The sequence below is a fragment of the Salmo salar genome, chromosome 12 (assembly GCF_965601325.2).
Source record: "Salmo salar chromosome 12, fSalSal1, whole genome shotgun sequence".
NCBI lineage: Eukaryota > Metazoa > Chordata > Actinopteri > Salmoniformes > Salmonidae > Salmo > Salmo salar.
The window spans coordinates 48064728-48089353 of record NC_138302.1 but is presented as its reverse complement, the minus strand read 5'-3'; the positions used below and the strand labels follow the sequence as shown (position 1 = coordinate 48089353).

Sequence of the window (24626 nt, the reverse complement as noted above, 5' to 3'; positions counted from 1 at the left end):
TGACTAGGGTGGGACGCAAACGTCCCACCTAGCCCATAGAAGTTAATAAGATATATATATATTTTTTTAAATGTCTACTTTATATTCATCATCTCCAGCACCACCCTAACATCAACATATGTGAAAATAGAACATTTATGTTTTGTAGTAAAGATGTTTCCAATGACATCAACCAATTAGTAGGCAATGCCTATTCAAAATTGGTTAAAATCACACGATGCACACCAGTGATGTCAACGGAAACATTTTTGCTCTGTCAAAATACGGCTCCAGAATTATCTGAATATTTCGTTCAATAGAGATGAATTTGCTTATATCTTTATGGGCACCAATATCATAGGCTAATTTATTTGGGGCCAATTCACTGCATGAGTAAGTGGAAACTCAAAACACACTAACTGGATCGTTAACGCTAAACATAATACCCACTGCTGGTAGCCATGTATTAATCTAACAGAAAATTAAAGGTCTTAAAACGTTTCAGCAGTACCCAATGAGTCCGACGCACTCGCAAAGGCTGTTGCGAATTTCGCTCGCTGCGTATTTTGAAGCCATATCAAATATCTTGGTTGTAAAATAGTTGCTATAGAGCTAAATAAAGTGACAACAGTAGTTGCTTCCAAAGCTGTATTTTCTTTCCCCCAAATGGATTTTGAACTGTTAAAGCCTACAAATGCATTTTCTCTCAGAGTGCGGGGGAGAGGAAGAGAGTGGCACTCTCATCAGAGCAGCAGGCCTGAGTGAAACAGCCGCAGGGCAGAGACTTTCATTACAGGAATCATAAGGATAATGCACATTACTGTTTGACCAAATCATGGTTTTAGCCTCCTAAAATAATAGGACATTTGAAGTGAGGTGAACGTGCAGCTCGCGCCGATGTGACCAATTATAAAAAAATGTAACTCGCACAGCCAATTTAAAAGGTCGCAAATTACGACTTAATGGTCACTGTCGGGAGCCCAGCCTCCTGATGACCCGGATGGAATCATGTGATCCTTCCTTAACCCATATGGGTTTCAGCCCATTCTAAAAATGGCTTTTGGGAACTAGAGTCCTCTATCCATCTCTATGATCTGGCTACAGTAGCGAAGACGAATGCTAGGCGTCTTTCTGGAGCCTATTCCTAAGTTGCTAATATATTAATAATTGAAAGTTTTGCTAGTCTGGACAGTTCCTGTGTGCCATGTTGAATGCATCAATCATGTACTGCTTATTAAATTGTGACTCGCGTGGTGGTGTTTGGCCATTCATTCAATCATATTGCTCAATTATAGCTTTTTCCATGTGTAATCTAAACAATGCAGCACTGACTAGGAAGTGACACTAGCAGTTTTCTATGGCAGACTGTGACAGAGCACATAAATGTCTAACTAGAACACCAAATGTGCTGAAACATTACTGGCCTGGTCGACAAATTACTAGACAGACTTGATCCTGTCATTCAGTGTATGGCGTGAGACATTTAATAGAAGAACCGAAAGTAACAAATCTTGTACCGAATTGTTTGTTGTAATATCGTTTCTTATAAGCAGTATAAGTGGAGTCAGCGCAGGAGAGTGCAGAATAATGAGAAGTATGGGGAATAAGTGTTCTTTCAACAAGCACACCAAATATAGACATTGCATTCCTCACCGGTCAGGGAGGACGTTCTCCAGGGCTGAGATGAAGTAGGGGACCACCACATTGATGCCCTTAATATCGGAGCAGAAGAGGGCTGAGGAGTTGAGGATGATGCTGGCCAGCACCGGTCGGCAGATGTAGTCGGAGATCTGGAGGCCCTGGATCAGAACCATGTAGAACCTGGGGGAGGAAAGAGACTGGAGGAGTCAGTCTGGAGCTAGAACACGTGCATGGAAAAGCTGTGGAAAAGGGGAACAGATTTAGAAACTTCATAGCAGTCTGGGTAGCCATTTGCAAGTAGTCTGGGTAGCCATTTGATTAGATGTTCAGTAGTCTTGTGGCTTGGGGGTAGAAGCTGTTTAGAAGCCTCTTGGACCTAGACTTGGCTCGCCGGTACCGCTTCCCGTGCGGGAGCAGAGAGGACGGTTTATGACTAAGGTGGCTGGAGTCTGACATTTTTAGGGCCCTCCTCTAACACCGCCTGATATAGAGGTCCTGGAAAGCAGGAAGCTTGGCCCCAGTGATGTACTGGGCTGTACGCACAACCCTTTGTAGTGCCTTGCAGTCGGAGGCCAAGCAGTTGCCATACCAGGCAGTGATGTAACCAGTCAAGATGCTCTCGATGGTGCAGCTGTAGAACCTTTTGAGGATCTGAGGACCCATGACAAATCTTTTCAGTCTCCTGAGGGGGAATAGGTTTTGTTGTGCCCTCTTCACGACTGTCTTGGGGTGCTTGGACCATGTTAGTTTGTTGGTGATGTGGACACCAAGAAATTTGAAGCTCTCAACCTGCTCCACTACAGCCCCGTTGATGAGAATGGGTCATGCTCGGTCCTCATTTTCCTGTAGTCCACAATCCTCCTTAGTCTTGATTAAGTTGAGGGAGAGGTTGTTGTCCTGGCACCACACGGCCAGGTCTCTGACCTCCTCCCTATATGCCGTCTCGTCGTTGGTGATCAGGCCTACCACTGTTGTGTCATCGGCAAACTTAATGGTGGAGTTGGAGTCATGCCTGGCCTTGCAGTCATGAGTGAACAGGGAGTACCAGGAGGGGACTGAGCACGCACCCCTTAGGGGACCTCATGTTAAGGATCAGCTTGGCTGATGTGTTGGTGCCTACCCTTACCACCTGGGGGCAGCCCGTCAGAAAGTCCAGGATGCAGTTGCAGAGGGAGGTGTTTAGTCCCAGGGTCCTTAGCTTAGTGATGAGCTTTGAGGGCACTATGGTGTTGAATGCTGAGCTATAGTCAATGAATAGCATTCTCACATAGGTGTTCCTTTTGTCCAGGTGTGAAAGGGCTGTGTGGAGTGCAATAGAGATTTCATAATCTGTGGATCTGTTGGGGCGGAATGCAAATTGGAGTGGGTCTAGGGTTTCTGGGATAATGATAATGGCTAGAGACGCGAGTGCCACGAGTCGGTAGTCATTTAGGGTCGGTTACCTTAGTTTTCTTGGGCACATGGAATATGGTGGTCTGCTTGAAACATGTTGGTATTACAGACTCAGACAGGGAGAGTCTGTACTGTCTTCACTGAAAATGTCAGTGAAGACACTTGCCAGTTGGTCAGCGCATGCTCGGAGTACACGTCCTGGTAATCTGTTTGGCCCTGCGGCCTTGTGAATGTTGACCTGTTTAAAGGTCTTACTCACATCGGCTGCGGAGAGCGTGATCACGCTGTCATCCAGAACAGCTGATGCTCTCATGCATGTTCCAGTGTAACTTGCCTCGAAGCGAGCATAGAAGTAATTTAGCTCGTCTGGTAGGCTTGTGTCAATGGGAAGCTCTCGGCTGTGCTTCCCTTTGTGGTCTAATAGTTTGCTGCCACATCCGACGAGCGTCGGAGCCGGTGTAGTATGATTCGATCTTAGTCCTGTATTGAAGCTTTGCCTGTTTGATGGTTCGTCAGAGGGCATAGCGGGATTTCTTAAAGCTACTTGAAAGTGGCAGCTGTACCCTTTAGCTCAGTGTGGATTTTGCCTTTAATCCATGGCTTCTGGTTGGGGTATGTACGTAGCCACTGTGGGGACGACGTCATCGATGCACTTATTGATGAAGCCAGTGACTGATGTGGTGTACTCCTCAATGCCATCGGAAGAATCCCAGAACATATTCCAGTCTGTGCTAGAAAAACAGTCCTGTAGCTTAGCATCTGCTTCTTCTGACCACTTTTTTATTGACCGAGTCACTAGTGCTTCCTGCTTTAATTTTTACTTGTAAGCAGGAATCAGGAGGATATAATTATGGTCAGATTTGCCAAATGGAGGGCGAGGGAGAGCTTTGTACGTGTCTCTGTGTGTGGAGTAAAGGTGGTCTAGAGTTTTTCCCCCCCTCTGGTTGCACATTTAACCTGCTGATAGAAATTAGGTAAAACTGATTTAAGTGTCCCTGCATTAAAATCCCCGGCCACTAGGAGCACCGCCTCCGGATGAGCGTTTTCCTGTTTGCTTATGGCGGTTTACAGATCATTGAGTGCGGTCTTCGTGCCAGCATCGGTCTGTGGTGGTATGTTGACAACTATGAAAAATACAGAAACTCTGTAGATAGAGTATCTCATGATAAGCTGTAGACCACACTACCTCAGGCAAGCAAAATCTTGAGACTTCCTTAGATATCGTGCACCAGCTGATGTTTACAAATATACATAGACCGCCACCCCTTGTCTTACCAGAGGCTGCTGTTCTATCCTGTCGATGCAGTGGGTAACCCCACCTGCTTCATGCTAATAATGTCGTCGTTCAGCCACGACTCAGTGAAACATAAGATATTACCATTTTTGATGTCCCGTTGGTAGGATAAACGTGCTTTTAACATTTTACCATGTTAACTATGTTACTACACTGAACTAAAATATAAAACGAAACAATTTCAAAGATTTTACTGAGTTACAGTTCATTGTAAGGAAATCAGTCAATTGAAATAAAAAAATAAATCTATGGATTTCACATGACTGGGAATACAGATATGCATATGTTGGATAAATGGCACGACAATGGGCCTCAGGGTCTCGTCACGGTATCTCCGTGCATTCAAGTGGAGGTCCCGAGTGGCGCAGCGGTCTAAGATAAGACACTGAATCTCAGCGCTAGAGGCGTCACTACAGACACCCTGGTTCGAATCCAGGCTGTATCACAACCGGCCATGATTGGGAGTCCCATAGGGCAGCACACAATTGGCCCAGTATTGTCCGGGGTTGGTCGATGTAGGCCTTCATTGTAAGTAAGAATTTGTTCTTAACTGACTTGCCTAGTTAAATAAATGGTTAAACAAAATAAAAATTGCCTTCGATAAAATGCAATTGTGTTAGTTGTCAGTAGCTTATGCCTGTCCATACCATAAACCCACCATAGGACACACTGTTCACAACGTTGATGTCAGCAAACCGCTTTCCCACACGACACCATACACAGTCAGCCATCTGCCCGGTACAGTTGAAACTGGGATTCATCCGTGAAGAGCACACTTCTACAGTGTGCCAGTGGCCATCGAAGGTGACCATTTGCCCACTGAAGTCAGTTACAACGCCAACTGCAGTCAGGTCAAGACCCTGGTGAGGACGATAAGCACACAGATGAGCTTCCCTGAGACGGTTTCTGAGAGTTTGTGCAGAAATTCTTCAGTTATGCAAACCCAGTTTCATCAGCTGTCCGGGTGGCTGGTCTCAGACCATCCCGCAGATGAAGAAGCCGGATGTGGAGATCCTGGGCTGGCGTGCAGTTGTGAGGCCAGTTGGACGTACTGCCAAATTCTTTAAAACGACATTGGCTTATGGTAGAGATATTAACATAAAATGATCTGGCAACAGCTCTGGTGGATATTCCTGCAGTCATCATGCCAATTGCACGCTCCCTCAACTTGAGACATCTGTGGCATTGTGTTGTGTGACAAATCTGCACATTTTAGAGTGGCCTTTTATTGTCCTCAGCACAAGAAGCACCTGAGTAATGATCATGCTATTTAATCAGTTTCTTAATTTGCAACACCTGTCAGGTGGATGGATTACCTTGGCAAAGGAGAAATACTAACGGGGAAGTAAACAAATCTGTTCACAAAATTTGAAAGAAATAGGCTTTTTGTGAGTATGGAACATTTCTGGGATCTTTTATTTCAGCTCATGAAACATGGTACCAACACGTTCCATGTTGCTTTTATATTTTTGTTCAGTATACTTACAAAAATAAAATACGTAATCTGTGGAGATTTGGGTACTCATTTAAAAAGAATACTTATATAAAACTACTATATTGCCTTTCTGTTTTGACTGTATCAGGGTAAAACATGTGGGTACCTGGACAGATAAACGGGCAGTATCTCCTCGCCAGTCTTCTTGCTGCAGAAGATCCTACAGAGGGTTCCACAGGCCTCGGCCCGGCCCGACTCGTAGTTGTCGGGGAACTCGTTGGCGTCGAACATGGGATTGGACACCATGGTATCTGTGGACATCTGGGAGCCCTTCCTCCTCAGCTCCACACCTGTCTGAGTGGCCAGGGCTGGCAAAAGAGAGAGAGAGAGAGAGAGAGGTTCATAGGAAGAGGGGGAGTAGAAATAAGGGAGAGAGAGAAGGACATGAATGGAGGGGGTGAAGGAGAGAGGGTGGGGGTAGAAAAGAGAGGACCGATAGAGGAAAAGGAAAGTGGTGAGAGCGGACAGAAGACGGGAAGAATGAGAGAAAAATTGTGTTAGGTCATAGGTCAAAGGCAGAAACCACTGACACAAAGTGGATATGTGAAGTACCTGTTTTTCAATTGAAAAGGAACTTAAAAAGTTAGGTAATTTTCCATAATTTCCAATAAGGCCTCTGAGGTCGGTGGTAGCTCAGTGGTAAAATGAATAATTAATCCCAAAATATGATGTGCTAATGGATTCATCCAGTGGAGGATATTTACTTTCAAGTCCATTGTTACTTACTTTGGCCTGACTGCTCTACTGCTGCAACCTTGATGAAATGTCCTGCCAGGATGGTGCGCCCCCGCTACGGTGCTTTCATGTGAAGCTGCACTCTAGGTCTCCATCCCAAATGGCACCCTATTCCATACAGCAGTGCTATGTGCCCCAGTCAAATATAGTGCACTTAATAAGGAACAGGGTGCCATTTGGAATGCACCCCATACGGTTTGAAAGGGAGCATTTACAATACTTCTGCCTGGGCATTTTGCTCTGCCGACAACAACCGATTTGGATTACGTAAAGTTTCATTATGTTTTCTGAGCCAAAAAGAGATATGTAAAACACACAGCAGCCTCTTTGTGAGCTCTGTGTAGCAGCCCACAAAGAACTGACACAGGTGAATATATTTTCTCATCAATGGCAAAATTCAGTTTGCCATGTCTACTTATTAGCTCCTTGGAAGTGCACACGAGGCACGATATATAGCACAAATATATGGAACAGACATCCACCACATACATATGTAACATACAGTACATACAAATTCAAGGTCATCAACTGAGGAGCAAAGAAAGCTACGGCAGAAAAACGGAACGTTTGTTGGTTTCTTTGGAAAACAAGTATTAGTGTGTGAGATCCTCTGGGGGGGAGATTACATGGGTATGATCCAGGTGTAGCAGGTCAGTTTGATTCCAGGCAGAATGGGGGGTGATTTGGGACTGGGAAGTTCAGGGTCGTATTCATTAGAGCATACCATAGCAAAATGGTTTGTGACGGAAAACAAAAACAAGTGTTTCTTATCGGACAGGTTCAGGTAGTCCCTCTCCTTGTTTCCATCTGTTTTCTTCCATTTGGTGGCTAATGAATACACCCCTGGCAACCTAATATCATAAGGTGAATGCACCAATTTGTAAGTCGCTCTGGATAAGAGCGTCTGCTAAATGACTTAAATGTAAATGTATAACGACTCAGTGGCGATGACAATGGGCACAAAGAAAATTCTAAACAAAAAATGCCAATCAAATACAGGAAAACTGCAAGTTAAAAAAGGTACGGGAAGCTTGTATTCCTACTTACAAGAATAAGAAAGAAGAATTTGGACAAATGTAGCTGCAAAATAGAAATAAAAAAATGGGAAACAAATCATAGAACAGCAGTGATATGATGAAGTCTTATTCGTGGTTCAATTTCTCAAATGGTTCTTTGTTTTGTTTTCAGGACTTTCATAGTGATATTTCTAAGTGCTCTTAACATCATTGTCAACAAAGATAGATAGTCGAAACAACCATCATGACAAATAACCAACATGCAAAAACTGAAATTTAAAACTAAACTAGAAGATAATGAAATATAACGAAAAATGCAACAGCCTAGATTAGGGGTCGGCAACTTTTATGACTGGAAAAGCCAAGTGTTCAGGGAGCCGCACAATACATTCAAGCCCTTTTCATGTGCAAAGGGGGCAATAGTGCCACAGATACCAGTCAGATTAAATTACCACTAAATCTGACATTCAGGGTCACAGAGCAGAGCACAGCGGCTGTCTGGTGAAGTTGGAGAGAATCGAATCTTGTGAACATACAATAACATAGTGACATTACTTTTTTATTTAAAAACCTACCAACAAACGGAATTAATTGAAATACCAACATCAAGCCCAGCAAGAAATGTAATAATCAAACACAGATACACAAGTATTATAATGAAAAAATAATGTTTGATGGTAATAAATATACAGTACCAGTCAAGTTTGGACACAAATCAAAATCGAATTTTAATTTGTCACATCACATGTGTTTAACAGATGTTACTGCGGGTGTAGCGAAATTCAAGGCTTTTTATTTATTTTTACTATTTTCTACATTGTTGAATAATAGTGAAAACATTAAAACTATGAAATAACACATACAGTGCCTTGCGAAAGTATTCACCCCCCTTGGCATTTTTCCTATTTTGTTGCCTTACAACCTGGAATTAAAATGTATTTTTATTTGGATTTCATGTAACACAAAATAGTCCAAATTGGTGAAGTGAAATGAAAAAAATAACTTGTTTCAAAAAAACTGCAGACTGCAGACCATTTTCAACACCTCTGGCCTCGACAGCGACCATATTGTTTTGGAGAAAGTGATCTCTCGTGGAGCTGCCTATTTTGATTACAATGGCTGATTTGTTAATCACATTTTTTCTTTACATTTTTAAATATATGTTGTTCTTTTTAACCCCTTTTCATGATATCCAATTGGTAGTTACAGTCTTGTCCCATCGCTGCAACTCCCGTACGGACTTGGGAGAGGCGAAGGTCGAGAGCCATGCATTCTCCGAAACACGAGCCCGCCAAGCCGCACTGCTTCTTGACACACTGCTCGCTTAACCCGGAAGCCAGCCGCATCAAAGTGTCAGAGGCGTACAGCTGGCGACCAAAGTCAGCGTGCATGCACCCGGCCACCACAAGGAGTCGCTGGAGCGCGATGAGACAAGGACATCCCAGCCAACCAAACCCTCCCTTAACCCGGACGACGCTGGGCTGACTGTGTGCCGTCTCATGGGTCTCCTGGTTTCGGCCGGCTGCGACACAGCCCGGGATCGAACCCGGATCTGTAGTAACGCCTCAAGCAATGCGATGCAGTGCCTCAGACCGCTGCGCCACTCGGGAGGCCCTATAATAACAAATAAATATGGTTTTCTAAGAAAGGTCCACCTTTTTTCTTTGCTCCCCTCTGAGTGCCAGCTGTGAGCCTATAAAACAAATGATTGTGTCGGCTAGATTACAAATATTCTATTAATTCACATCTAAACAACTGGTATTTCTAACAGTATTATGAAAAATTCTTACAAATGAAATTAATACATAAATAGCAGAATTTACTGGTTCAGTGCGATTTCTGGCACAAGATTGTTCTCAGGCCTTTGAATTTCGACACCCATATGTCCTTGTCCTTCCTGTATGTTGGCGAGACTGGACACTGTGTATTGCTGCCTTTTGCAGCTTTGCGTGAGAATATATCTAATAGCCTCACACCAGTAGGTGCAGGTGCCTGGCTGCATTCCTAACGAAATGAAGTAATTTTTTTATTAACCTTATTTTTTTTGGGGGGGGTGGTGGGGGGGGGGGGGGTTTACTAACTTTTCCGATTTGAAAAATGTCATAAAAATAATAATCTACACACAATACCTGATAATGACAAAGGGAAAATGTTTTTCAGAAATGTTTGCAAATTTATAAAAAATTAAAACAGAAATACCTTATCTACATAAGTATTCAGACTCTTTCCTATGAGCCTCGAAATTGAGCTCAGGTACAACCTGTTTCCATTGATCATCCTTGAGCTCTTTCTACAACTTGATTGGAGTCCACCTGTGATAAATTCAATTGATTGGACATGATTTGGAAAGGCACACATCTGTCTATATAAGGTCCCACAGATGACAGTGCATGTCAGAGCAAAAACCAAGCCATGAGGTCAAAGGAATTGTCCAAAGAGCTTCGAGACAGGATTGTGTCGAGGCACAGGTCTGGGGAAGGGTACCAAAACATTTCTGCAGCATTGAAGGTCCCCAACAACACAGTGGCCTCCATCGTTCTTAAATGGAAGAAGTTTGGAACCACCAAGACTCTTTCTAGAGCTAACCACCCTGCCAAACTGAGCAATTGGGGGAGAAGGGCCCTGGTCAGGGAGGTGACCAAGAACCCGACGGTCACTCTGACAGAGCTCCAGAGTTCCTCTGTGGAGATGGGAGAACCTTCTAGAAAAGGGGTGGGCAACTCCAGTCCTCGAGGGCCTGATTGGTGTCACACTTTCTCCATCCCTAGCAAAGACAGCTGATTAATCAAATGCATTCTAAACTGAAGATCATGATTAGGTGATTATTGGAGACAGGTGTATTAGCTGGGGCTGGGGAAAAACTGTGACACCAAATCAGGCCCCCCTGTTCTAGAAGGACAACCATCTCTGCAGCACTCCACCAATCAGCCCTTTATGGGGGCCTGACGGAAGCCACTATGGTAGAGTGGCCAGACGGAAGACTGACCATGAAACAAGATTTTCTGGTCTGATGAAACCAATATTGAACTCTCTGGCCTGAATGCCAAGCGTCACGTCTGGAAGAAACCAGGCACCGCTCATCACTTGGCCAATACCATCCCTACAGTGAAGTATGGTGGTGGCAGCATCATGCTGTGGGGATGATTTTCAGCGGCAGGGACTGGGAAATCAAGGGAAAGATGATCGGAGCAAAGTACAGAGAGATCCTTGATGAAAACCGGCTCCAGAGTGCTCAGGACCTTAGACTGGGGCGAAGGCTCACCTTCCAACAGGACAACGACCCTAAGCACACAGCCAAGACAACGCAGGAGTGGCTTCAGGACAAGTCTCTGAATGTCCTTGAGTGCCAGAGCCCGGACTTGAACATCTCTAGAGAGACCTGAAAATAGCTGTGCAGCGACACTCCCCATCCAACCGGACAGAGCTTGAGAGGATGGCATAGAAGAATAGGAGAAACTCCCCAAATACAGGTGTGTCAAGCTTATAGCGTCACACCCAAGAAGACTTGAGGTTGTAATCACTGCCAAAGGTGCTTCAACAAAGTACTGACTAAAGGGTCTGAATAGTTATGTAAATGTAATTTAAATCAGTTAATTTTTTTTTTATAAATTTGCAACAAAAAAACAACCTGTATTTTCTTATTATTATGGGGTATGGTGTATAGATTGATGAGGGGGAAAAAAACTATTTAATCAATTTTAGAATAAGGCTGTAACGTAACAAAATGTGCAAAAAGTGAAGGGGTCTGAATACTTTCTAAATGCACTGTAATCTATAAATAACCAGGGAGCCGCAAGAGAAGGGTTGAAGAGCTGCATGTGGCTTAAGAGCCGCGGGTTGCCGACCCCTGGCCTAGATCAACTGAAAAACCACAGTCCATCAAAATGGAGGATAGAACTTAAAACAATGATACTGGCAGCCATCCTACCCATTTCTCACAATTGAAGATGAATACTAATATTAGCATAATCTGCAATAGGTGGTGGAAAACACATTAAGATTGACTGAATTCCCAACTGAAATTCCCGTTGGTAACTTGAAACTATGAACTGTCCATTAATAAAAGTAAGACCAGCTCAGGGTTTTGTTTGTAGAGACGCCTCTCTACAAACCTGAGTGGAAGCCTGAGCTCGGCCTACAATCCAGGATAAATCAACACCATTACCTTCACACACACCTCTGCCTGCTACTTTATCCAACTTAAGACCGCCACTTGCTCATTTCCCATGATAAAAAAAACTGGCTCAATAGTGTGGCTTGTGTGGTCCAGCAGTTAGTGCCGCAGACCCAGAAAACACATGTATATAGGATGTAGGATCTTAATTTGATCACTCTTGTTGCTGAGAATTTTCCTGTACCGCAGGAAATGCAGATGAGCTTCATGATTTACATACATTTACTGAAAACACAGAACATGGTTAAATTATTCCTTATTCTAAAAATGATTAAATTGTTCCCCCCCTCAAACTACACACAATACACCATAATGACAAAGCAAAAACAGGTTTAGAATTTTTTTTAAATGTATTAAAAGATAAAAAACTGAAATATTTTATTTACCCAAGTATTTAGACCCTTTACTCAGTACTTGGTTGAAGCACCTTTGGGAGCAATTACAGCCTTGAGTCTTCTTGGGTACAACGCTACAAGCTTGGCACATCTGTATTTGGGGAGTTTCTTCCATTCTTCTCTGCAGATCCTCTCAAGCTCAGTCAGGTTGGATGGGGAGCGTTGCTGCACAGCTATTTGCAGGTCTCTCCAGAGATGTTCGATCGGGTTCAAGTCCGGGCGCTGGCTGGGCCACTCAAGGACATTCAGAGACTTGTCCCAAAGCCACTCCTGCGTTGTCTTGGCTGTGTGCTTAGGGTCGTGCGGTCCTGAGCACTCTGGAGCCGGATTTCATCAAGAATCTCTCTGTACTTTGCTCCGTTCATCTTTGCCTCGATCCTGACTAGTCTCCCAGTCCCTGCCCCTGAAAAACATCCACACAGCATGAATGCTGCCACCACCATGCTTCACCGTAGGGATGGTGCCAGATTTCCACCAGACATGACACATGCCATTCAGGCCAAAGAGTTCAATCTTGGTTTCATCAGACCAGAGAATCTTGTTTCCTCATGGTCTGAGTCTTTACGTGCCTTTCGGCAAACTCCAAGCGGGCTGTGATGGTTGTTGGTCACCTCCCTCTTCTTGGGGACCGTCAATAATGCAGAAATGTTTTGGTACCCTTCCACAGATCTGTGCCTCGAAGCTCTATGGACAATTCCTTCAATCTCATGGCTTGTTTTATCTCTGACATGCACTGTCAACTGTGGGACCTTATATAGACATGTGTGTGCCTTTCCAAATCATGTCCAACCAATTGAATTTACCACAGGTTGACCTCAATCAAATTGTAGAAACATCTCAAGGATGATCAATGGAAACAGGATGCACCTGAGCTAAATTTTGAGTCTCATAGTAAAGGGTCTAAATACTTATGTAAATAAGGTATGTGTTTTTTCTTTTTAATACATACAAAAATGTCTAAAAACCTGTTTTCGCTTTGTCATAATGGGGTATCAAGTGCAGATTGTTGAGGATTTTTAGTTTTTAATCCATTTTAGAATAAGGATGTAACGTAACAAAATGTGGAAAAAGTCAAGGGGTCTGAGTACTTTCCGAAGGCACTGTATATGAATGTTCCACAACATGCCCTGCTGAACACATTTTTCAAAGCTAAAGAAGAGGCTACAATAAAGGAGAGGAAGACTCTTTAGACTATTGACTACAGTACAACACAATTCTAGTCAAACCAGTTTGTGACCAATTGTTGACCCTTAACCTCTGACCCTTGCCTTACCAGTCATGCTGTTGTCCCGGCTCAGGCCTGCGTGGAGCTTGCAGTGCACCAACGCGGCGTCAAAAAGCCACTGGCCAAAAAGGTTGAGGACACTGTTGACCTTGGGCCTGGTGGGGGCAGGCAGCGGCCGGGGCTCCGAGCTGGTCTGGTTGGGGCTGGACAGGGGGGAGGTGGAGGACGGCTGGTGGGACACTTTGGGTTGGTGTGTTATGCTTGCCTGGGTGGGTAGGGGAGGGGGGTGGTAGATAGTTAATTTAATAAATTCCTGGCTATCAAACTGACACAGTAAAAATAGGAATATTCAGTCACATTAAGATTTAGTCCTTATTTTAAACATTGGAAAAAACATTATTTGGCAAAGGTATGAAGTCTTTTCCCCATTTTAATTCAGTTCTCCATTTTAAATCTGAAACAAATGGGCCAAATTAGGAAAGACTAATAAACAGCAGCTCAAAAGAAGTACAACAAACTCTGGGGTAGGAACCTACCGTTGAGGTTTTACTGGCCGTCTTTGTGACCCCTGTAGGTTTGTGGCGACGGCTGTGAGGGGGCGTGGTGTTGGTGGTGGGTGGCAGCATGCTCAGTCTGTTGACAGGTGTGGGCGGGGCACTGTCCGACCGGGGACGGGAGACACCTGAGGGAGAGAGAGAAGGAACGAGGCACAGAGGACATTCAAGTGTTTGAAGTGAAAACAGCAACAACCAATCACGGCCTGTTTCCCGATGTTAGTAACGTCAATGTTGGCAGCGTGTAATTTTTGTGTTTCTCCTTTCCTCCACAGACAGAAAAAAAATGCTTAAAATGCACAAGCCATCTCATATGGATGGATGTCTTTGTTGCAAGATACTCAACACAGATAAAGGAACGTTAAAAGTAAAAATCTACAGAGAAAAAGATTCACATTTTCGCTTCATTGCTTTGACGACCAATTTTGATTGACAACAGTTCATTTATTCAGAAGCTTGGCATAGCCTGTCAAACATATACAGTTGAAGTCGGAAGTTTACATACACTTAGGTTGGAGTCATTAAAACAAATCTTTCAACCACTCCATAAATTTCTTGTTAACGAACTATAGTTTTGGCAAGTCGGTTAGGACATCTACTTTGTGCATGACACAAGAAAATCTTCCAACAATTGTTTACAGACAGATTATTTGACTGTATCACAATTCCAGTGGATCAGAAATTTCCATACACTAAGTTGACTGTGCCTTTAAACAGCTTGGAAAATTCCAGAAAATGATATCAAGCTTCTGATAGGCTAATTGACATAATTTGAGTCAATTGGAGGTGTACCCGTGGATGTATTTCAAGGCCTACCTTCAAACTCAGTGCCTCTTTGCTTGACATCATGGGAAAATCAAAAGAAATCAGCCAAGACCTCAGAATTGTAGGCCTCCACAAGTCTGGTTCATCCTTGGGAGCAATTTCCAAACGCCTGAAGGTACCACGTTCATCTGTACAAACAATAGTACGCAAGTATAAACACCATGGGACCACGCAGCCGTCATACCGCTCAGGAAGGAGACGAGTACTGTCTCCTAGAGATGAACATACTTTTGGTGCGAAAAGTGCAAAGTAAAACAAGAAAAGTAAAACGAATCCTATATCAACATAACCTGAAAGGCCGCTCAGCAAGGAAGAAGGCACTGCTCCAAAACCGCCATAAAAAAAGCCAGACTACGGTTTGCAACTGCACATGGGGACAAAGATTGTACTTTTTGGAGAAATGTCCTCTGGTCTGATGAAACAAAAATAGAACTGTTTGGCCATAATGACCATCGTTATCTTTGGAGGGAAAAGGGGGATGCTTGCAAGCCGAAGAACACAATCCCAACCGTGAAGCACAGAGGTGGCAGCATCATGTTGTGGGGTGCTTTGCTGCAGGAGGGACTGGTGCACTTCACAAAATAGATGGCATCATGAGGAGGAAAATTATGTGGATATATTGAAAGCAACATCTCAAGGCATCAGTCAGGAAGTTAAAGCTTGGTCGCAAATGGGTCTCCCAAATAGACAATGACCCCAAGCATACTTCCAAAGTTGTGGCAAAAATGGCTTAAGGACAACAAAGTCAAGGTATTGGAGTGGCCATCACAAAGCCCTGACCTCAATCCCATAGAAAATTTGTGGGCAGAACTGAAAAAGCGTGTGCGAGAAAGGAGGCCTACAAACCTGACTCAGTTACACCAGCTCTGTCAGGAGGAATGGGCAATAATTCACCCAACTCATTGTGGGAAGCTTGTAGAAGGCTACCTGAAACATTTGACCCAAGTTAAAAACAATGCTACCAAATACTAATTGAGTGTCTGTAAACTTCTGACCCACTGGGAATGTGATGAAATAAATAAAAGTTGAAATAAATCCTTCTCTCTACTATTATTCTGACATTTCACATTCTTAAAAGTGGTGATCCTAACTGAACTAAGACAGGACATTTTTATTAGGATTAAATGTCAGGAATTGTGAAAAACTGAGTTTAAATGTATTTGGCTAAGGTGTATGTAAACTTCCGACTTCAACTGTACTTACTGTTCCCTTTACTGTCCACACTGACAACACATTAATGACTACCACTCCATATTTTCAAGCATGGTGGTGGCTGCATTATGTTATGGGTATGCTTGTTCTCGTTAAGGACTGTGGAGTTTCAGGATAAAAAATAAACAGAATGGTCCTAAGCATAGGCAAAATCCTAGAGGCAAACCAGGTTCAGTCTGCTTTCCACCAGACACTGGGAGATGACTTCACCTTTCAGTAGGACAATAACCTAAAACAAGGCCAAATCTACACACGAGTTGCTTACAAGACAGCGAATGTTCTTGAGTGGCCAAGTTAGTTTTGACTTAAATCTGCTTGAAAATCTATGCAAGACATGAAAATGGTTGTACGGCAATGATCAACAACCAATTTTACAGAGCTTGAAGAATAAATGGGCAAATGTTGCACAATCCAGGTGTGGAAAGTGTTTAGAGATTTACCCAGAAAGATTCACAACTGTAATCGCTGCCAAAAGATGATTCTAGCATGCATTGGGGGTTGAATACTTATCTAATCATACATTTTAGAGTTTTTTTTCCACTTCGACATTCGTATTGTGTAGATCGTTGACTAAAAATGACAATTAAATCAATTTTAATCCAACTTTTTAACACAACAAATGTGGAAAAAGTTGAGTGGTGTGAATACTTTCTGAAGGCACTGTATATAAAAATAACAAGAAATACTGGGGTAGAGAAGAAGTTTTCAGGATTGAGACTGTCTGTCACTGCTGTCCTGATAGTGATTATAGATTCAATTGATTTGGACACAGCCACTAAGTGCATGCACCAGCTAGCTTCACCACACAGTCAGATTTTTGCGAGCCCCAGCAAATCCAACAAAATGCTTCAGTTCCCTTTATCATTGGTTGGGAGCACACTACTATGGAGTACCATAGGAGGGCATGGAGGGAAGCCTTTCTTTGAAGTTGTTCCTAGACACAGCGAAACCTGAAGGAAAGACAGCGGCCAAAGCACAGCCTGGAAAATCACAACATAGACCAACCAACCAAGACAAAATGAACCAATTCTTTTGGCAGCTGACAAGGCCATCGATCAAAATTAAGAATCAAACAGCGTGGCAGCTTGTCTTTCTGACAGAGTGAATAATGTGTTTTTCCTAGATGTGTATGAATAGGTTGTTTTTGTGACTGTAGAAGTGTGGCACCACACTATAGGGAATCTTGTTTGTTATATACATAATGTTAGTGATTGGATTTCATTGGGTTAGATCTGGTTTAATAGTGTACCTAGAGGGGGAAGTTTGTCACGTATATTGGTCCACTAGTGGTGTTTCTGGGAAAGAAAGTAAAATAACAAAAGCTGAAGTAGAAACACAAAATGGAGGGTTAGTTATTGGGTTAAATGACTGTTCAACAACTCAAGCCATGTTAGGTATTTATTTGAGACATTCTGTGTGTTTGGGCACTGTAGAACATAATTGGCCACATAGCTAATTTTTATTTATTTATTTTATTTCACCTTTATTTAACCAGGTAGGCAAGTTGAGAACAAGTTCTCATTTACAATTGCGACCTGGCCAAGATAAAGCAAAGCAGTTCGACAACATACAAAAACACAGAGTTACACATGGAGTAAAACAACATACAATCAATGATACAGTAGAAAAAAATAAGACTATATACAATGTGAGCAAATGATGTGAGATAAGGGAGGTAAAGGCAAAAAAAGGCCATGGTGGCAGAGTAAATAAAGTATATCAAGTAAAACACTGGAATGGTAGATTTGTTATTTGAAGAAAGTTCAAAGTTAAAATATAAATAATATGGTGCAAAGGAGCAAAATAAATAAAATAAATAAATACAGTAGGGGAAGAGGTAGTAGTTTGGGCTAAATTAGAGATGGGCTATGTACAGGTGCAGTGATCTGGGAGCTGCTCTGATAGCTGGTGCTTAAAGCTAGTGAGGGAGATAAGTGTTTCTAGTTTCAGAGATTTTTGTAGTTCGTTCCAGTCATTGGCAGCAGAGAACTGGAAGGAGAGACGACCAAAGGAGGAGTTGGCTTTAGGGGTGACCAGAGAGATATACCTGCTGGAGCGAGTGCTACAGGTGGGTGCTGCTATGGTGACCAGTGAGCGGAGATAAGGGGGGACTTTACCTAGCAGGGTCTTGTAGATGACCTGGAACCAATGTGTTTGGCGACGATTATGAAGCGAAGGCCAGCCAACGAGAGCGTACAGGTCGCAGTGGTGGGTAGTATATGGGGCTTTGGTGACAAAACGGATGGCACTAATACTAGTTTGTGATTTTCAAAATGAAAACTGATACATTAACCAAAAGAAAAATCAAAGTGGCATTGCGCTGCCGTTTCATTAAACATGGGGATGTCAAGAGATTTAGGGAGGTATATAGCCTTCACTGTGACAGTGCTTAGATAAAGTATAGGGCAAAAATGCAGGGAGGTCTGCTTGATGTTTTTTTATTTTCTTCACATTATCAATGTCCACAGAATCTAAACCCTTTTACTCCTGAATTGAATGCTGAAGTTTATTGAGTACCCTAAGGCAGTTTCTCTCTAATCTCTCTTTTTGCAAGTCCGACACCTAGCCAGAAGGAAACATATACGTGGCCTCTTAGTCAGATGTGATCCAGCAAAACATGAGGATATGAAAGTATTGGATAGGTTCAAGCAACAGGGCAAAAATCTCCAGCCTCTTATGGGAGAAGGAACTACTACCATAACTATCCAATTTTTTCAGGGCCCGTATTCAGAAAGTGTCTCATAGTAGGAGTGCTGACCTACGATCAGGTCCCCCTGTCCATGTAATCTTATTCATTATGATCTATGATGCTAAACTGATCCTAGATCAGCATTCCTACCCAGATTCCTACTCTGAACTGTTTCTTGAATACAGGACCAGATCTACATGAAGTGCCTAGGGGAAAGGGCTGGGGGTTGTCTCTGGACAGGGCCAAAGTCAAATGTAACAGTATGTGGAGAAAGAAAAATGATAAAGTGAGGTAGTCTTACCCAGGAAGGCATCCACCAGGCAGCTGACCCCCCGCATGGCCCTGAAGAAGATCTGGGGCAGCTGATTGAGACAGGGATGCTGCTGGATCACCTCCTGGGGCACGCCGCTCACCCCCAGCAGCTGCTCCTGGAACTTTGGCGTTGAGCTGACCGTCAGCGGGTTGCTAAGGTCCACCGGGTTACTGCAAGAGGAAAAGAGGTAGAGGGGACTGTTAGCATAGGGGTGCAAAAACATTGGTTCTGGGCTGGATTTCCCAAAGTCTGTAGGTAAAGTAATATGTTCATTCTCTCCACAACCTAGCCGAAAACAACTGCTAGAGAGTAACAGTTAAATTGATGTAGCCTAAGATCTTTAGGTTACAATTTTGGAGGTCCATTAAGAGTCTAGAATCATGTATCATGTACTTTTTTGTATGTTCTTCATCAAAAAGACACAATAAGTTACTTCCAGGATAAGTTTCTTAAATGATGATTGAAGAAAGTTATACTATTTCATTGGGGAGCAATTACACAGAATACAGTATAGATTTGAACAGCAATACCTCCCATAATGTACCACACATATACATATAGCTAGCTCCGTGGGACTCACCTCAGCATGTGAAGAAAACGGAACCAGGTCTGAGCCACACAGTCATTGTCCATCTCAGTAGGGATCATGTTGGCGTCCTCCTCTGGGACTTTGAATGGAGGGAAGGATGGACCGTAGGTGAACCGCAACAGTCTGTGCCAAAACAGAACATTTAAATGAATCTTATGAATACATTTACATAATTAATGCTTGATATTAATTTGTGCTTATAATCAGCTAATAATCCATTATCAAATACTTTAACCATTAGTAAAGTGTTTATAAATATTCCTGCATGTACGTGTACAGTGCCTTCAGAAACTATTCACAGCCCTCGACTTATTCCACATTTTGTTGTGTTACAAGCCTGAATTCAAAATTGATTAAATAAACATTTTTTTCTACACACAATACCCCATGACAAAGTGAAAACATGATTTTAGAAATGTTTACAAATGTCTTGAAAATGGAACACAGAAATATCTCATTTATTTAAGTCAATACTTTGTAGAAGCACCTTTGGCGGCGATTACAGCTTTGAGTCGTGTTGGGTGTCTATCAGTTTTGCACATCTGGATTTGGGGATTTTCTCCAATTCTTCCTTGTAGATTTTCTCAAGCTCTGTTAAGTTAGATGGGGAACGGCAGTGAACAGCAATCTTCAAGTCTTTCCACAGATTTTCAATGGGATTCAAGTCTGGACTTTGGCTGGGCCACTCAAGGAGTTTCACATTCTTGTTCTGAAGCCATTTCAGCGTTGCTTTGGCTGTATGCTTGGGGTTATTGTCCTGTTGGAACGTAAATCTTCGCCCCAGTCTGAGGTCATTTGCACTCTGAAGAAGGTTCTCATCAAGGATTTGCCTGTATTTGGCTCCATTCATTGTTCCCTCTATCCTTACCAGTCTCCCAGTCCCTGCCGCTGAAAATTATCCCCATAGCATGATGTGCCACCACCATGCTTTACGGTAGGAAAGGCGTTAGACGGGTGATGAATTGTTCCTGGTTTTCTCCAGACAACACTTTGCATTTAGGCCAAAGAGTTCCATTTTTATCTCATCAGACCACAGAATATTTTCCATTGTGCTCTAAGTCTTTCACGTGCCTTTTTACAAACTGCAGGCATGCTGGCATGTGCCTTTTTCTCAGGAGTTGCTTCTGTCTGGCCACTCTCCCAAAAAGGCCAGATTGGGTTAGTGCTGTAGAGGCAGTTGTACTTCAATGAACTCTGTGGTTCTGTCACAGTGGTCATTGGGGTCTTGGTCACCTCCCTGACCAAGGTCCTTCTTGCTCAGTTTGGTCGGACAGCCAGCTCTAGGCAGTCTGTGTAGTTTCATATTTTTTTCCATTTCCCAATGATGGAGACCACTGTGCTCTTGGAAACGTACAACACTCTAGAAATTGTTTTACACCCTTCCCCAGATAGATGGCTCGTCACAATTCTGTCTCCGAGATCTACGGACAGTTCCTTAGACTTATATAGACAGGTGTGTTTCCTTCTAAATCATGTCCAAACAATTTAATTGGCCACATGTGGACTCCAATCAAGTTTTAGTTACATCTCAAGGATGATCAAAGGAAATTGGATGCACCTGATCTCAATTTGGAGTGTCATAGCATAGGGGTTTGACTACTTAGTGTCTATATTAGATCATTCTAAATCAAGAGAAAACAGGTTAAAGGTTATAAAAAACAAAAAATCCAGAAAATAGTCCTGATCATATAGTATAGGCCTAGACAATATCCAAAACAACAAACAATACACTGAATCCATACATTTTCAGTAACTTAAATTGTGAACACTATATCACAACTAATTTTTCCAATCTGGGAGGTAAAACCAGTAAACCCAATTCAATCATTTCACTGTGTATTTCGTATGGAATCAAGGCATTAGAATGTACCAGAGGCTTGTCTTAACCACCTGAGGGGATTCTGGCTGGCTGATTTTCTATTTGGCTGGATACTCCATGTGCTTGTAGAAAACACAGGTTAGTGGTTGACAGAAAACACTCCTACTGCCTGTTATCCAATTAATTTGGTCTTACCTGAAGGTGTCCAATAAATCCACTCACATTGTTTAAAAAAGCTAAATCATATGTTTAAGCACTGAGCTTAAACAAAAGCCTGCAATCCCAGGGTTGGAAACCACTGTTCTTGTTGTGGTGTGGCTACCTGGAGGTGAGGGATGCGATGACCTTGCTCCACTGCTCCACCACGGGCGGGTGATGCCTCCAATTGGCCAGCATCTCCCTGGCCGTCTTCCAGTAGGGCGGTGTGGGGAAGCAGCGCATGCAGGCCAGGAACCACACCTCAAACAGCACGCTGATCAGCTTCTCAGCCAGCTTCTCCGCTATCCCACCTGAACGAGTTGGGGGATGGGGGACATGGTGGAGTAAGGATGAATTTGCATCATCCAAAATGTCTAGGTGGGGAAAAATGCTCCCAGACTACATCATCATTTGCATCTAAATAGTAATATTAGCAACAAAGTTATTTAATTTAACCAAAGCCAAAAAGATTATGCGGCGTATCCTAACATCCACATGTTAGTCATGGTATGATATCAATGGAAGACTAAAATGTGACCGAAGCAGATGTGAGGAATTGCCCCACAATACTACAAAAAGTACTCTAATTGCATCTGTTCCAGTTGGCTGACCTCCGACTGTGGGCGGGGCCAGCAGGGTGTCGTTGATGCGCAGCAGGAAGAGCAGCAGCACCTCCCAGGTCTCCCGGGCCATGCCGCCGCCCGATTCCCTGGCCAGCTTTTGCACCGCCGTCAGCACCTGTTGGCACAGCCGGAAGTGCATGGGGCTGTAATGCTCCGGCCTGAGGGAAGGAGGTAAAGAAAGAGACAGTAATGGAACGCATCTGTAAAAGGAAGCGAAAATATACACTCCATTGACCATTCCCTCTTCAATGCTCCGTTCCCCTAAGCCTTGTGATTTAGTTTGATGAACTAATGGAGGGTATCTGTCCCTATTTAGAATTACCATGTTATTTAAGCAATGTAGGTTCAAATCAAATCTTAGTCGCATACACATATTTAGAAGATATTGTTGGTAAGGCCTTAAAACGGATAATTCACCCACCTTACAAAATAAAATAAAAATAACAAATTGTTTAGCTAAAAAAAAAAAAAAGATTTGTTTACGACGTGCGAAATATGCTAATTTAAGTACAATGACTTGCATGGGATTTGTGCAACAAATGCAAAGAGCCTGACACAGTTGCCTGAGCTCGCCTACAATCTAATTAGATGCGGACCGCACGTACTGGACAACGACACCATTCAAGGAAAGGCAACAGGATCCATGGTGCGACAATGGGAAAAAGTCAACCCGAGCCAAAGACAGGGGTTAGGTAAATAAACCTGAAAACCCCCTTTGAAGACAGCAGGCGCAAACAGTAGCTGATAGGGCACATTCCACATGTGACCCGTTTCAGGAAACTGCCGCAAGTCACGACGTCACAAGAGAGCCGTTTGAACGCAAAACATTTTTTTATCAAATTGCGTTTTTTTGTCAGAAATGCCTACTCGAACACGTGAACTTTCATGTGCCTTAATAACAAACGTTTACGCCATCTGTGAATACGAATAACATGGCTAAATTAGGAGCCTAGTTGGTTAAGCCACAGAAAAAGTAGGCAACCTTCCCACTAACCATGATTGGCTGAGATAATGAGTGGGCTGGACACTACTGTCCATTTGAGATGGTCAGTATGTGTAGGGTGGGTAATCCTGTCTAACGCAGGTTTTTTTTTAATCGCGTATTAAAACTTAACCTCTCTGGGCTAGGCGGGATGAATTCGTCCCACCTACGCAACAGCCAGTTGAATCCCGTGGCGCGATTTTCAAATACCTTAGAAATGCTATTACTTCAATTTCTCAAACATATGACTATTTTACAGCATTTTAAAGACAAGACTCTCGTTAATCTAACCACACTGTCCGATTTCAAAAAGGCTTTACAACGAAAGCAAAACATTAGATTATGTCAGCAGAGTACCCAGCCAGAAATAATCAGACACCCATTTTTCAAGCTAGCCTATAATGTCACAAAAACCCAGAAGACAGCTAAATGCAGCACTAACCTTTGATGATCTTCATCAGATGACACACCTAGGACATTATGTTATACAATACATGCATGTTTTGTTCAATCAAGTTCATATTTATATCAAAAACCAGCTTTTTACATTAGCATGTGACGTTCAGAACTAGCATACCCCCCCGCAAACTTCCGGGGAATTTACTAACAATTTACTAAATTACTCACGATAAACGTTCACAAAAAACATAACAATTATTTTAAGAATTATAGATACAGAACTCCTTTGTGCAATCGAGGTGTCCGATTTTAAAATAGCTTTTCGGTGAAAGCACATTTGGCAATATTCTCAGTAGATAGCCCAGCCATCACGGCTAGCCATTTAGACACCGACCAAGTTTAGCCCTGACCATAGTCAGATTTACTATTACAAAAATTTGATTACCTTTTGTTGTCTTCGTCAGAATGCACTCCCAGGACTGCTACTTCAATAACAAATGTTGGTTTGGTCCAAAATAATCCATCGTTATATCCAAATAGCGGCGTTTTGTTCGTGCGTTCCAGACACTATCCGAAATGGTAAATCAGGGTTACGAGCATGGCGCAATTCGTGACAAAAAATGTCTAAATATTCCATTACCGTACTTCGAAGCATGTCAACCGCTGTTTAAAATCAATTTTTATGCCATTTTTCTCGTAAAAAAGCGATAATATTCCGACCGGGAATCTCCGTTTAGGTAAACAGAGGAAAGAAAACAAAGCATTCGGTCGACGCGGGCACGCGCCTGAGTCTCACAGTACTGTAACCAGCCACTACCCAAACGCGCTACTTTTTTTCAGCCAGAGCCTGCAAAGCCACGATTCAGCTTTTTGCCGCCTTCTGAGAGACCATGTGAGCCGTAGGAAGTGTCACGTAACAGCAGAGATCCTTTGTTTTGGATAGAAATGGTCAGACAGGGTACTTCCTGTACAGAATCTTCTCAGGTTTTGACATGCCAAATGAGTTCTGTTATACTCACAGACACCATTCAAACAGTTTTAGAAACTTTGGAGTGTTTTCTATCCAAAGCCAATAAT

The 24626-nt window shown here is 42.8% G+C and overlaps 1 protein-coding gene across 6 annotated transcripts in view; it reads right to left on the bottom strand.

Moving 5' to 3' along the window:
* LOC106565273 (ral GTPase-activating protein subunit beta) overlaps positions 1-24626 on the bottom strand; it is a 93720-nt gene that overhangs the window by 41637 nt on the left and 27457 nt on the right. For all 6 annotated transcript variants that reach the window (XR_001319639.3, XM_014132196.3, XM_014132197.3 and 3 more), the window contains exons 4-11: positions 22157-22326; positions 21670-21856; positions 19520-19651; positions 18928-19109; positions 13883-14028; positions 13395-13611; positions 5908-6109; positions 1633-1800 (exon numbers count right to left, since the gene is read on the bottom strand). Coding sequence is in view for 5 of the 6 variants with exons in the window: in XM_014132196.3 (XP_013987671.2) it covers positions 1633-1800; positions 5908-6109; positions 13395-13611; positions 13883-14028; positions 18928-19109; positions 19520-19651; positions 21670-21856; positions 22157-22326 (1404 nt within the window). In the remaining variant the exon portion in view is untranslated. The remainder of the gene's footprint in view (positions 1-1632; positions 1801-5907; positions 6110-13394; positions 13612-13882; positions 14029-18927; positions 19110-19519; positions 19652-21669; positions 21857-22156; positions 22327-24626) is intronic.